The sequence below is a fragment of the Hibiscus syriacus genome, unplaced genomic scaffold (assembly GCF_006381635.1).
Source record: "Hibiscus syriacus cultivar Baekdansim isolate YM2019G1 unplaced genomic scaffold, ASM638163v2 tig00111947_pilon, whole genome shotgun sequence".
In the NCBI taxonomy this organism is placed as follows: Eukaryota; Viridiplantae; Streptophyta; class Magnoliopsida; order Malvales; family Malvaceae; genus Hibiscus; species Hibiscus syriacus.
In genome coordinates this window covers 853,498-868,451 of record NW_024063219.1, presented here as the reverse complement: position 1 = coordinate 868,451, position 14,954 = coordinate 853,498, and the positions used below count along the sequence as shown (strand labels likewise).

The following is a 14,954-nucleotide window of genomic DNA, read 5'->3' as shown; positions in this document are numbered from 1 at the left end:
TTGTATCTTCCACATGTTTTGAGCTGCCAAAGAAATGATTAGTCTAATAGTCCCCAATCGAGCAACAGGAGTAAATACCTCATCATAGTCAATTCCAGCTTTTTGACTATAGCCTTTAGCAACTAGCATCGCCTTGTGCCTTTCAATCTCTCCTTTGGCGTTTTGCTTTGTTTTATACACCCATTTGACACATATCTCCTTATGTCCATTGGGAAGTGAAGTAAGTTCACATGTGTCATTCTTCTTGATGGCCTTGATTTCTTCGTCCATCGCATCTCTCCATTTCTTTTCTTGTACCACTTCTTGAAAGCTCACTGGTTCACAATCGGCAAACAAACAAAATAATGTAAGATTATCTTGTCGTTCAGTTACCTCATAGAGATCTCTAAGGCTTCTTGTGCGTTGCACAACTCTTTCACTTTGACTCCCACTTGATGATAACAAAGATGATGAGTCTCCTTGAGTGGTTGATATTGGTGAAGTGGGTGGAGTTTCAAGCTCTTGTTGAGGTTCACCTAGTTGTTCCTTCATTGTCTGCTCATCTTCTTCAAACTAAGGAAAGAAATTGAAGTCATCTGCATGAGAGTTAAAATCCCATTCTCTTTCTTCGTTAAAGACCACATCTCGACTAATCACAATCTTCTTATTGTCTGGATTGTACAGCTTGTAGCCCTTCGAATTAGAATCATAGCCGATGAAGATAAAACTCTCACTTTTATCATCAAGCTTCGTTTTTCTCTCGTCTGGTACGTGAACATGGGCTATACTTCCAAAGGTTCTCAAGTGGGAAATGTCAGGCTTTCTTCCACTCTATGCCTCTTGCGATGTCTTTCCCCATACACTTCTTGTTGGAGACCGGTTTGACAAGTAGACTGCACATGATACTGTTTCGTCCCAAAATTCCTTGGGTAGTTTCTTGCTTTTGAGCATGCTTTTAGTGCCATGTCGAGGATTGTTCTATTCTTTCTTTCTGCCACACCATTTTACTGGGGGGATCTAGGAACTGTCATTGGTCGACGAATTCCATTTGCTTCACAAAACTCTTGAAACTCCCTGGAAGTAAATTCTCCACCTCGGTCGGATCTCATGGCTTTGATCTTTCTACCGCTTTCTCTTTCCACTGTTACTTTGAACTTCTTGAAGACTTCGAAAACTTCTGACTTCTGTTTCAAGAAATATGCCCAGGTTTTTCTTGAAAAATCATCAATGAAGTGAAGAAAATAGTTACTGTTACCGAGAGAGCTCGGCTTGATCGGTCCACACACATCGGTATGGATGAGCTCCAATGGCTTCTTGGCTCTTGTCTCTGACTCCTTTAAAAAGCTTTTCCTGAATTGTTTCCCGACTAGACACCCTTCACAAAGCTGGTCATGATGGTTGATGCGAGGTAGTCCCTTCACCATCTCCTTCTTAGATAACAGCTCTAGACCTCCAAAATTGAGATGCCCAAATCGAAGATGCCAAAGCCATGATGCATCTTTGTATCAAGCTTTCAGGCACTTTGCAACATCATTTTGTATGTTGATCAAGAACATTCTATTCTTTGACATCGGCACTTTAGCAATAAAGTTATTCTTATAATCTTTTATAGAAAGATTATAATTATTCATATGAATATCATAACCTTTCTCTACCAGTTGCCCTAAACTTAATATGTTTCTTTTCATATTGGGCACATAGTAGACATTTGAAATAAATTGATGTCTTCCATCTTTCAAACGGATAAGGATGTTACCTCTCCCTTTCACTGCTATTGTGGAATCATCTCCAAATGAAATAGTTCCGCTTACTGACTCGTCTAGCTCCACGAACATGTCTTTCCTTCCACACATGTGATTGCTTGCACCACTGTCGAATTTGCTTGGCCACCATCAGTTTCCTTTCGTGCTAGAAGAAGAGTTTCTTTGCCATCTTTCTTTTCCTCCACATAGTTGGCATTCTCCTCAATTTTGTTGTTGGGAGCTCTACATTATGAAGCATAATGCCCAAACTTCTGACAATTATAACATCGAACTTGAGATTTTCATGCCTTGACTTCGGATTGATTCTTCCACGGCCTCATGTTGAGCTTTCCCCTTTCTCATAGTTTTTGTTGGAATTGTTGTTATTATAATTCCAACCTCGTCCACGACCTCGACTTCCACCTCATCCATGGCCTCTACCTCTGCCTTGGCCACGTTGGTTTCTATCATTGCGTTGGCTTTCATGCATATCCTTGAGTTTCAACTTGAGGAGTTGCTCAATAAACTCATGCTTCTTCTTATGCTTCTCTTCGTATGCTTGTAATAATCCTTGGAGTTACTCGATCGTCATTTCTTCCAAGTCCTTAGTTTCTTCAATCGTCACGACTATGTGCTCAAATTTAGGATCCAACGAATGGAGTATCTTCTCTATTATCCTCACATCTTCTAACTTTTCACCATTTCTTTTTAATTGATTAGAAACATCTACTATTCTTGAGAAATAATCTGAAATAGACTCAAATACTTTCATGTGTAAGGATTCAAATTCACCTCTTAATGTTTGGAGACGAACCTTCTTCACTTGCTCAGATCCTTTGTAAGAGGTTTGCAGCTTCTCCCACGCTTCCTTGCTAGAGCTTGCACTTGAAATCTTTTCAAAACCATCATCATCTAATGCTTGATAGATGAGGTAGAGAGCCTTCTTGTCTCTCTGTCTTGAATCCTTCAAAGTTGTCTTTTGATCCGGTGTAAGAGTAGCAAAAACATCATCATCTGCAGGCTCGTTATAGCCTTTCTCTATGATATCCCACACATCTTGTGATCCAAGAAGTGCCTTCATTTTGAAACTCCAATTGTCGTAGTTATTGTTGTTGAGTGTCGGAACTTGGAATGGTGCCATACCATTTGTCATATCTCTCAATAAATGAGAATTTGTAAAATCCGATTGCACGGATAAATCTGGAACGCCAAAAAAACCTTGGGAGGGACTTGGACAACTCGGTCAAGGGGCTCCAACTCGGCTAACTCGGCTCAACTCAGTAAGTCAACTCGATTTTCTGGCAGCAGTCATCCGGCGGTGCGTCAAAACTCAGATTGAGAAAATTCTGGCGACGTCGGATTTCTCTCGTCAAGACCTTCGATCTTTCCAACTCGCTCTGATGCCACTTTATTGGAAATGAAACACTCACACAAACAACTTTTATTGAAACTCAAACAAATATTACAAGAGCACTCTCACTCAAAAACAAGAACTACAACTCACTCTTATAAGACTTTGCTTCTTCACTCACTTAGAAGCTCTTAATTTTTCTTAATTCTTAAACTACAATGGGGAGGGGTATTTATACTACTTAAGAACAATCCTACACCACACAAATAAAATAATTTAAACCATTAAAGTCTACAAATACCTAACTCTCACCTAACTAAATTGATGTAAGCAATGATATCTTCATCTAATTGATATAAGCAATGACATCAATTTAGTTTGAGTTTGGGCTTAGGCTCCTATAATAGATCAAGTTTATGATCCAACATACTCAACACTAAATTCATGCTTTGGTCCTCAAGAGTTTTCACAGTTTGATTGGGGTTTAATATACATAATATGGTTCACAACAGTTGCTGGGAGAATAGTTTTGAAGTTCTCGATTTTCCATCATGAAAGGGAAAAAAATATTTAACTTTAATAATAATTTACGATAAATTTGTTAAAAATGATTTTAAAAATAGTTCATGACATAATATTGTTTTCAGTTATAAAGGAAAAAACATTAACAATCTATTAAATTAGTTTTTTATAAATGTAATTATGTAATGGTCTTTTAAGTCTTTATACATGTATGTGAATGAATTTAATCGGTGCAAACTGCAATATATATCTATTTATGAATTCTGAAAAGCATAAAAAAAATGAAAAATAATAACAATTTTTCCCATTTTTTGTACATTTCAGTACAATATTATACAAATGACATCTGATCTCTAATTTTGCCCTTTAATCGTGGGCATTAACGCCGGTTTCCCAATCATCTTCAGAGTGTTTCAATGGCACCCCCTCTGGCTAAACGAAACAACAAAGGAGCTCAAAATTTACCTTAAGAAGAAAACACTATGAAAATTCATTTGATTGATTTGTTCCAATTTTCACACAACCCATTATTCCAAAACCAGCTGCATATGCCGGTCCAGGTCATTTAGATAGCTGGCTCGATTATAATCTTTCAAATCACAACCGTCTACTATCACTGCTTTCCCTCCCCAGCCCTTCTGTTGCCACTCTACCGGACCATCTTCGTTCTTAAGCAACTCTACGACCTGATAAATCGCGACAAATGTTTTAGTTCATCGAAAGGATTGACTGAAAATGGAGGTGGTTTCGAAATTGCTTTTCGTGTGCTTACCCTACTCATGCTTGGACGTAGTTTGGCCAAGTGGTTTATACACAAGAAAGCTGTCAACATTGCACGTTTCACTTCGGTTTGATCGTAATTGTCTTCGAGTCGAGGATCTATCAATTCCTTCACTTTATTTTTCTCCAGAAGAGGTTTTCCCTGCATCGGAAATAGACTTCAGATCTTTCTGGGTTATATTAAAAAAATGTTGGATTGCTTTTGGTGTAGAAGGTGTACCCAAATCACGAGGCTTCGTCGGGACGAATCAACTGCACGGCGGCCTGTTAATATCTCCAGTAGTAGAACTCCGAATGCAAATACATCGGTCTTTTCGTCAACTATTCCATGCATGAAATACTCTGGAGCTAAATATCTGTAGGCAATTTTCATACACATTAGCCCCAATGTTATTGACCTTACCAAATGAGTAACGATAATAACATATCAAGTGAAGATGTCAAAAGAAGCTGCATGCCTAACCCGAATGTTCCTTCGATGGGATGGACAACATGTTGATGCCAATTCTCTGGTAGCCACTTTGCCAGACCGAAATCCGAGATCTGCAATGAGAAGAAGAAATCAGCATATCCGTGTTAGATACATTCATATTGGATCCGGGTGACATAGGTACATGGAGATCACGCACATGAGCTTCATAATCTTCGGTGAGCAATATGTTGGAGGCAGTGATGTCTCGGTGTATAATGCGCTTCGGACAGTCATGATGGAGATATTTCAGCCCCTCTGCTATCCCGGTGGCCACTTTATACCTTGTCTTCCAATCTAGACATTCATCTGAACCTGCATTTTAGAATATAATTCTAAGCCATTTAGATCCAATACTTGGCTTTTTTTTCCCAGTGGATGAGAGCAACAGGCATAGTAGAGTACCAAAAAGCACAGAAGCAAGGCTGCCATGAGGGGCAAACTGAAGGACTAAGTGCAAGCCTCCATCAACACCGAATCCGATCAAGCGAGCTGCATTTGGGTGATTGATGTGAGCAACGATCCCGAGTTCTAACAAGAAATCATTGGCTCTATCTTCTTCTTCTTTCTCATTCTTTGTTAGCTTCTTCACTGCTACAACTTGACCATCAGTTAAGTGCCCTTTGTATACTTCCGCATTTCCCCCTCTTCCAAGCAAATTCTCTGCAAGATTTTGATGAACAGTTACAATCATACTTTGAAATCATTATCATAAATCATAAACTAAACTACCATAAAAAGAAGAAGATTGACAAGTAGATTATTCTAGGGTTTTTTTTACCAGGGCTGAAATTATCTGTAGCAACAGCAAGGTCGGAGTAAGAAAAAGTCTTCCACAATGGCTTATCGACAATACCAGCCTCGGGGCAATAAAGTTTGGACAATTTCCTCCACTTCTTTCTCGAAATATCGTAATTATTTGTGAGCGAAGGGATAATAGAGAAACCTTTCGCTGATTTCTTCTTGATGTTTTCAATCACACTCTTCCACTGCGTAGAATAAGAATCTCGGTTCCATTTCGGGAAGACAGGAGGCAGCTTATGAGGATAGTAGGCAGAATTGCTGGTCCAAAGCCCGCTGATATCGGAATACGTTACCCGGACGGGCAACTCCGATTCCCTTCTCAACGGTGGATCGTTATTTCCATCTAATGATTTACTGCTCGTAAGAACCTCGGATTTTGATTCCGTTTCTGGCTCTATCTCTTCTACCATCTCTATTCTTGTATCTGCATGAAATGTATAACATATCACCATTTCACCAATCCAAATCCACATCTTTGTATCCAGAACAAGAAATAAAACAACCCCATTGCACAAAAACATGAAGAAAAAAATTTTAAAAAAAGAAAAACCTGGAGAAATAATCATGAAATACCTATCACAACCATTATAACCCAAGTCGTGTTAAAGTGATTGTCAATGACGAAAATAATCGAAATTAAAATAGCGATTTGTAACGTTAAGTTCGAGATCGCTATTTAAATTTTTGTAATCAAGAATTCAGAAGAAACAAAAAAAATTCTGTATTTCTCCATTTAAATTCCTCTTCAACCTTAAACTTGATAAGTTGTTGGATGATTAAGAAACAGGAAAATCCTCCCAAAAAAATTTTTCGGGGGCGGGGGGTTTCCAGTCCCAGTCTTTAGGTAAATTGGTTTATAGCCAAATAATTGTAGAAAAGATAAAAATGAAAACTGGTTTCCATATTTTTGGAATTTGGTTATTCTTAGGAACACCAGAGCAAATTTAACAACCAGCTTAAATTATTCATCATGTTTTGGTAATCCCTCCTATATTTATACAACTACTTCTTTCTTTTTAATTTCTTAAGGGTAAATCATTTGAATAACATCAATAATGAGAAAATTATTTAATTAATCATCATGTCCAAAACTTGAAAGTGTCAGGCCTCACCAGTTAAGTAGCTCGAAAGGAAAGCTAAAACTCGAACCATGGAAGAGATCCCGCAGCTCGATTCTTTCCAGAAAAAAATAGTTTCAAGAATTGAACATAGGATCAATTTCTCTTGCAAGCTCTCGGACTGTCCAAATAGTGACCACCGTTACCAAGCAATAATAGATGGTCCGATCTCCGACCACCCAAACAATGAGTAACTTCCCAAGACATTAGCTGAAAGCAAGATCATGCTTTAAAGAAGAGTAGTTTAGAGAAAGAAAAAAAGGAATTTAAAGAAATTTAGAGAAAGAATAATTTAACTAATGCGAATTGAACACGAAAAAAGAACCGACAAAATAAACAAAATTGCATGCATGGATGAATCAGCCACACTCATATAACTAATAAACCGAAAGCATCACCATGAAATCTTGAACTTGAAAGCATCACCATCAATTTCAAACTAATAAACCGAAAGGAGAAAAATATAATCATGGAGTATAGCAAAATAAGGATAGTTTTTGTTTTGGTTATTCCATTTTAATTTCTTTATGTCACTGAACTTATGAATTTTATTTTGGTTTTGTTATTTGGTTATTGTTAAGTATTAACTTCGTTTGATTTTTTTTGGTAAATTTATGCAAATCTCTTTACATTTTCCTCCCAATCCTAGATTTTTAGACTCTTTTTTATTCACATGCAGTAAAGTATCCCCAGCTCCCCCCCCCCTCCCCTCAAATCCAAGTGGATAGGTTAAGAATGAGGAGAAAAATAATATATACAGATTCAATATTGCTCAGACAATGAAAATTGCAAAATTGGAACAAGAAAAGGTCAAAGCTTTCATTTAAGTTTTGTCGATTTTAAGGAAAATTAAACTGAGGAAAATAAAGAGTGAATAGAACAAAATGTTTTGGGAGCAATTACATCCGATGACCAACAATAGTAAATAGATGATAGAAAAGGGTTTTAACCATGAAAAAGAAGAATGTTAAAACATTAGGTTAATTTTATAAATAAAATACTCAAAACGTAATGTTTCGATTCTATCATTACACAATTAACGAATGAGTGACCCCTAAAATAAATTTTAAAATTAAAATCATAAAATTATAAGATCAGATAACCATATTTAAGATTAGACAATCATAAAATATCCATATTAGTAGAATAATTTACCAAAATAATGAACATACCAAAAATTTCAAGATTTCATTATGCCAAGATACTACATATTATTGAATTTTTATCAATTCAGTACATTTACCTAAGCATATAATGTTTTGAACATAATTATAAGATACGGAATCAAATTCATATACCAGATTTTAAATAAATGGTTATATCTTTAAAATTATATAATATTTTTATTAATTTCATATATCAAATAATTTTACATTTGATAATATCATTATTAAAGATAATGTTACATTCTTTGATTCAAGTGTTCACTTATATCTTTTAATAGGAAAAGAAAAACAAAATTAATATTTAAACCAGACCGAGTAAGCCCAAAATTTTCCCAACAATACGAAGAAAAAAATTTGTCAACCCAATATCTCGACTCTTAGACCCATAACGGTATCCAAAATCTAAAAACCCGCGATCTTTCTCTCGCCACCAAAACAATAATGTCTCTTCTCGGCGACGACGGACGAGGTTACGAGGCTCGATCCATCGCGAACCGTACGGGTAATTTCTGAAGATCAACATTATGCAACACCTGTCACAGGAGTAAAATTTTCCAACAGAAGTGTCAATCCGGGAAAAAAGTGAAGGAAATATGATCATATACGATGTAGTATGTCCATTTTTTAGAGCACACCTGATCGTATCCTCGTTGCAAGAACGATGAGTAGATAGCACGGAATGGCTTGAGCCCCTCGGTGGCTAAACCGGCTGCAAAAGTAACTGCATGTTGCTCTGCAATCCCCACATCGAAGCAGCAATCTGGGAACCTTTCCTGGAAGTAATTGAGACCTGTTCCCCCACCCATTGCTGCATGGTTGGCTACAATTTTGTCGTCAGCTTCAGCTTCTTTGATGAGCGATTCAGCAAAGTACTGCGTATACGACAGTGTAGAGGATTTGGACTTAAACTGCTTGCCTGTTTCTGTGTCAATTCTTACAACACCTAGGAGCAGATAGAACAATGATCATTTTAAAAATCCGTAACATCACCATGGGTAAAAGGGGATAGCCCTTTGTTACGATGTGGATTAGTACCGGTCCCGGGGCAGGCATTGCTTTTACTTTCTTAAACATAGCTACTAAATCTTCAATATTATGTCCATCAACCGGACCGATGTAATACAGCCCGAGTTCCTCAAAGAGAGTGGAGCCAGAAGCACCGACCATTCCTCTTGCATACTCATCTACTTTTGCTGCAATTTCATGTGCTTGACCACCAATTTGCATAGTAATGCCCTTCAAAAACAAGTAGTATCCACAGTCAAAGTTAAACCATGAATAACTAGGGAGGTAAGCCAAATGATAAAAAAGCTTAGAGAAATTTACTTTTGCAGTTTCCCGAAGTTTTCGGAACTCTGCGCGTGCTTGAATCTTGGTTAAAGCCCTACTAAGACCTCCAATAGGAGTAGCAGGACCTTGTAGAGTTGCAGTCGGTAGCGACACTTGCTTATTGTCGTTCAATACGACGATCAGGTTCCAATCAAGGAACCCTGCATTGTTCATGGCCTCATATGCAAGTCCAGCGGTCATTGCCCCATCTCCAATCACTGAAATCACATTGTTGTTCTTCTTCAGAAGGTCTCTTCCCACTGCCATGCCTACATTAACAGCAAGAAACTCAGTCATTAAATATTTCACATTTCACACATGGTTTTTACAGAGAGAAGCAAATACCAAGTCCAGCTGATATGCTGGTAGAACTATGTCCAACACCAAAGGAATCATAAACATTCTCATCCCTCTTAGGAAACCGTGCTAGTCCTGAAGTTTTTCTTATGGTATGCATCCTCGACCTTCTTCCTGTGAGGATTTTGAGGGTACGCCTGCAAATTTTTGAAAGATGCAATTTATAATATGAACTTCCATATGAAAAGAAACAAAACCAAGTCGGTGTTATGATATAAACCTAGCTACTAAGTATAGTAGAAACATAAGAGAAAATAGAAGAATACTCTGCATTTCATTTCATGAATCTTACTTACATGATTGGAGGCTTGGTAGCTCATTTATATCAGCTGATTAACTATAACACCTGGTCAACAACTTCCTTTAACTAACTAGTAACAACACTTAACAAATTCTTAACAACTTTAGTTACAACTAACTTTATACTAACATTCCCCATGCAGTTCACACTTTCAGCTTTGCTCTCTGATGAACACTCTTCATGTTATTCACAACACTCTTCATGTTGTTCACATACACTAACATTCCCCATGTCATTATTCTTCACTTATTCGGACAATGTTTTTGTTGGAAGCAATACGGTTAAGCTACGAGCTCCCGAGTGTAATCTGAAGCCTCTATTGGGCAAGAAAACACCCTATTTTGTCTGGTTAAGGAGAACAAGGCTGATAAACTCTTGACTCTCCCCAGATATTTTCTACTATGGACACTTGGTTGTTAAGCTTCAAGTTCCAACTACCAATAGCAAGCATTGTGCCGAGCAGGAGAAGTTTCAATGCTCAGTAGTTTGCAGACCAATCTGCAGCACTTCCTACTTTTTTCCATGTCAGTAGATTCCTTATTCGCCTCTACATCGACGCTGAAAGTTGCACCACAGACATGACCTGAACTGTCCACCCTTGGCACCAGCTTCAACTCGTTCAGAGGATGCTCGTAGCTCCTTAACCCTCCGGGGGATGTGAAAAAGCACCCTTTCGGGAATGGAGCAAAAGACTTCCCGCAAACTTTCTTGACGGTCTCCGTATCATCCGCAAGAACAAGATGGCCTTCAACGTCAGTTCCCCAGAAGAAATGTACACTTCCATCGGCATCTGAAGCTATAAATGTGGCTTTTGAAAAGCTATAGTAGATAACGAAAGCAAACTTCCCTTGGATATCTCTTACAACCTGATCATGAGGGTAAGGACCTCTGTCTCGGAGTATTCGGTAAGCTTCAATGACGATGATTCCCTCGTTTGCAGTCTTGTTCAAACCATATTGTTGCTTAAGAACAACAACATTCTCGATGTGGCCTTGAAACAAGCAGAAGATTTCATACACAACAACAAAGATTCTGGGGAGAAGTGGGTTTTTCTTTTCGAGAGAGTAGGCCATGAAACCCGAAGAACCAAGATTGATAGTGACGGAGCCAGGATGAATAGAGGCGAAATGGGCAGCCAAGAAGCCATTATTGAGTGCTGAATCTGCTCCAAAGTCTCCGGGAACATTAAGAGCATCGGGGGTATTGGTAATCGATTTCTCGAAAACTGCTAACATTTCTGTTATTTTTCTTTGCAAAGAAAACTAAAGGCATATTATAATTGTGACGGAAGCAGGCTTCAGGATCTTCGGCGAATGATACCATGTTATGTTATAAACCTAGCTACTAAGTATAGTAGAAACAGAAGAGAAAATAGAAGAATACTCTGCATTTCATTTCATGAATCTTACTTACATGATTGGAGGCTTGGTAGCTCATTTATATCAGCTGATTAACTATAACAGCTGGTTAACAACTTCCCTTAACTAACTAGTAACAACACTTAACAAATTCTTAACAACTTTAGTTACAACTAACTTTATACTAACATTCTATACACTAACATTCCCCATGCATTTCACACTTTCAGCTTTGCTCTCTGATGAACACTCTTCATGCTATTCACAACACTCTTCATGCTGTTCACATACACTAACAGTCGGCTCTCTCACCTGATGCCCAACATCCCATATGATTTTATCTTCAGGTGTGTCGAATACATGGTGCAAAGCTATTGTCAACTCCACTACTCCCAAGCTTGAACTCAGATGCCCTCCGATCTTCGATACTGTGTGCACGATATCGGCTCGAATCTCAGCCGCCAGTTGTTCTAGTTCCTAAACATTAAGTACATCAAAAAACAGGGACTGAAGGGCATGATGATTATGGAGTTTTTAGTTTTATTTTAACCCTTGTAGATAAGTTCTTCATATGAAGAGGGTAATTGATGGTGTCCAACAATGGCGTTCCGGTTTTTCCCCGGAGAAATCGATCTTCCAGAAGCCGTTTTCTTCCCTTGTACTCATTTTACATCCCTCATCGTCTTCCCTGTTTCCAGTTGATGCTTTCGGACAGAACTGGAAAAACACACACGCAACAAGCAAAACCACCATTTCAGACATGAAATCACCAACATAAAATGATAAAAATTGAGCCCCACACCAAAACCAGAGACGTTTAAACATTAAAAAAAATATGAAGAGGAAAACAGACAACAGAACATGTAAAGTGCATGTATTATGTTTATGGTAGAGAAAAAATAGTAACATGTTTTTTTTGCAACGAAGGTTTGGTCTTGTGGGTTTGAGAAATGGAAGAGGGAATTGGTTTGGTCGAATCAAAGAACCGGGAACCACCATTTCTTCTAATTATTTTTGGAGTGAAAATTGTCGGAAATAATCGTGAAGGGTGAGCGCTTAATATATACAGAGCCCAGAATCAAGTCGGGTTAAATTTTTTTGATATTCATAGTCCTATCAATAAAATTTATTAATTTCAAAATAATTTTTAAATAATTATGTATTCTTTATTTGCATGCAGAAAAGAGGTATGAATTCAACTTAAAAAATAGATGAATTTCTCAGTATGGACAGTTCAATGCATTACGTGTCATCAATGTCTGGACAGTAGATGAATTTCTCAGTATGAACAGTTAAACGCATTACGTGTCTTCAATGTCTGGACAGTTAAATTATTACTAAATATTTCTACTCTAAATTATTAACATTTATTTTTTATTGGTTATGAGTAAATTAGTTAATGCAACACTCTGTAAATATTTAAACTTGTTTAATAATGTTATTTCATTCAATGTTTAAATACCTACCAATTACCATGTATAAATTTACATCTCCCGTCTCCTGGTTGCATTAAGTAAAAAAAACCATCGTTATGGTAATTTTTCCAACCTTTCTTTGCACTTACATGCTTGTGCTATTTTAAATGTTAAATTCATTTTACTGTAAATTTTATAAATGATAAAACAGTAGTGAATCCAGAAAATTATAAATGGGTCCAAAAATTTTATTATTTTTTCAACATGATTGGTATGCAAAAAAAAATCATCCTTTAATATATTGAACTATAATTTCTAACTGATTTAAAATAATGAGTATACATTTGACCCTTTATGAGACCACATGTACCCTCTTTTAGTAAATAATTCTACTACTACTGCTACTAATTCTTAGTATATACTTTGTAAATTTGTCTCTAACAAAAGTTGTTTTTCTTTTCATTAGTTATGTATGTGTTTATTTAGTTAAAACTTAACAAATACTGACACAGTCAATTACGATAATAGAGAAATCAAACCTCAAGAGGGAAATCAGAAGAGAATAAAACAAATGGGTAAATGATCGAGGAAAAATACACGCACTGGTAGGGGGAAGCAGGAACACGATGCTAAAAAGGCAAAAGACGTCTCTGGGGAGGAAATCATGGCCTTGTTTAGGCTAAACATTAGCCTATAAAGTTTTGCACATGCAATGTTAAAAAGTTAAGAAAAGACAGATCACAGATAAGAGAGTGGAAGGCCGAAGGGTCGGCAGCTACAATTACACATACAGCTTTCTGAAGTGATGTGGCCCAAAAGATTTAAAACAATGGTAGAACAAAATTCAGACAAGATGGTGGCTTTTTTCCTTTCTGATTAAGCACTAAAATTTAAGCAAATGCAATTACTTAGCCAACGATAGTGAATTTGTTAAACAGAAATAGGGGTTGGAGGATTCGACAATCGTTGTTGCACTAGAGAGGAGAATGTTAAAGCTATGAGTTTCATTAATTATTTAAAGGCTTGGAATGATAAAGAAAGTGCGCTACCCTTCATTCCTTTAAAAAGCTTAACATTATTTTTAAAAAGAAATCTATCTAGTTAAAAGTTTTATATTTTTGAAATCTATCGACTAAAAAGAGCAGTTACACTATGTTAAAGCTATGAGTTTCATTCGTTTGTTTATTTTTTAAGGTATTAATGTTCGTTTCATGTTAGTTTAAATTTTTAATATCATGTTTCTGTTTGTTTATTTAATTTTGAACATGTTTTTTTATTGTTTCTGAACATGCTCATTTATATGTTCACAGACATGCTCATTTATATATTCACGAACGTATTGGTTTATATGTTCGCAAACATGTACGTGAGTGTTCATTTAACGTTCACAAATATATTCGTTTAATGTTAGTTTAGTGTTCGTTTATGTATTTAATTTTTAGTTTTACCCTTTCAAGCTAATGAAAATGGTAAAATTACATCACTAGTACTTAAATTCTTTAAATTTCACAGTTTAAAATTAATTTTTTATCATGTGTTTAATTTATCCACTACCTTTAGCATTATTTAAAATATAAAAAAATAAAACACCTCTGTTTGTGTTCGTTATTTTATTAAATGAATATAATATTTTTCTTCATACTCGTTTATTTAACTTAACAAACGTACATAAATGAACGTTATATGAACGGTTCACGAAAAATTCATCAAACACTGTTTATTTATACCCTAATATATATATATATATATATATATATATATATATATATATATATATATATATATATATATATGATTATGAATGTTTCTTCTAGCAGTGATCTTGATTTACCTTCACATGCCTTTATTAATATTTCAAATAATAATTTTTTAATTCATATATGAAAATTGTACATAAAAACAACAAATACATAAAATAAAAAGTATCTGCATGGCGCGTGCAATCAGGGCTAACTTGCTCTATATATGATAAAAATATTCTCAAAATTATTTTCATACGGTAGCAATAAATTATGTCATTGACTAAGCGATTTCGATAATAAAAAAAATTATTATTATTTTTTAAAGTCATGTGTTTCAGCATAAGGAATATTAAGAATATGAGCATTTAATATTAAATGGTTCAGAATTATCGTTGAATATATTATCTTGTAATAATCTTAGATTAATCAAAATAAATAAATTATGAATCAAACTTTGTATATACAAATTGAAAATCTTTCTACTCGTCTATTAAGGCTCAATATTAAAATCATAATGATGA

At 35.9% G+C, this 14,954-nt stretch overlaps 1 protein-coding gene and 2 pseudogenes across 1 annotated transcript; all 3 read right to left on the bottom strand.

The window, feature by feature from the left end:
* Positions 1 to 3,912: 3,912 nt before the first annotated feature.
* On the bottom strand, positions 3,913 to 6,057 carry LOC120173330 (receptor-like cytosolic serine/threonine-protein kinase RBK1). The gene is made up of 7 exons (XM_039180528.1): positions 5,625 to 6,057; positions 5,249 to 5,506; positions 5,004 to 5,158; positions 4,838 to 4,917; positions 4,595 to 4,730; positions 4,367 to 4,516; positions 3,913 to 4,280 (listed from the first exon to the last, which is right to left on the bottom strand). Exons 1-7 carry the CDS (start codon positions 6,055 to 6,057, stop codon positions 4,122 to 4,124), a joined length of 1,371 nt encoding a protein of 456 aa, XP_039036459.1. The 3' UTR covers positions 3,913 to 4,121.
* A 2,344-nt stretch (positions 6,058 to 8,401) lies between these two features.
* Positions 8,402 to 12,578, bottom strand: LOC120173329 (annotated as a pseudogene).
* On the bottom strand, positions 10,397 to 11,153 carry LOC120173352 (annotated as a pseudogene).
* Positions 12,579 to 14,954: the final 2,376 nt, after the last annotated feature.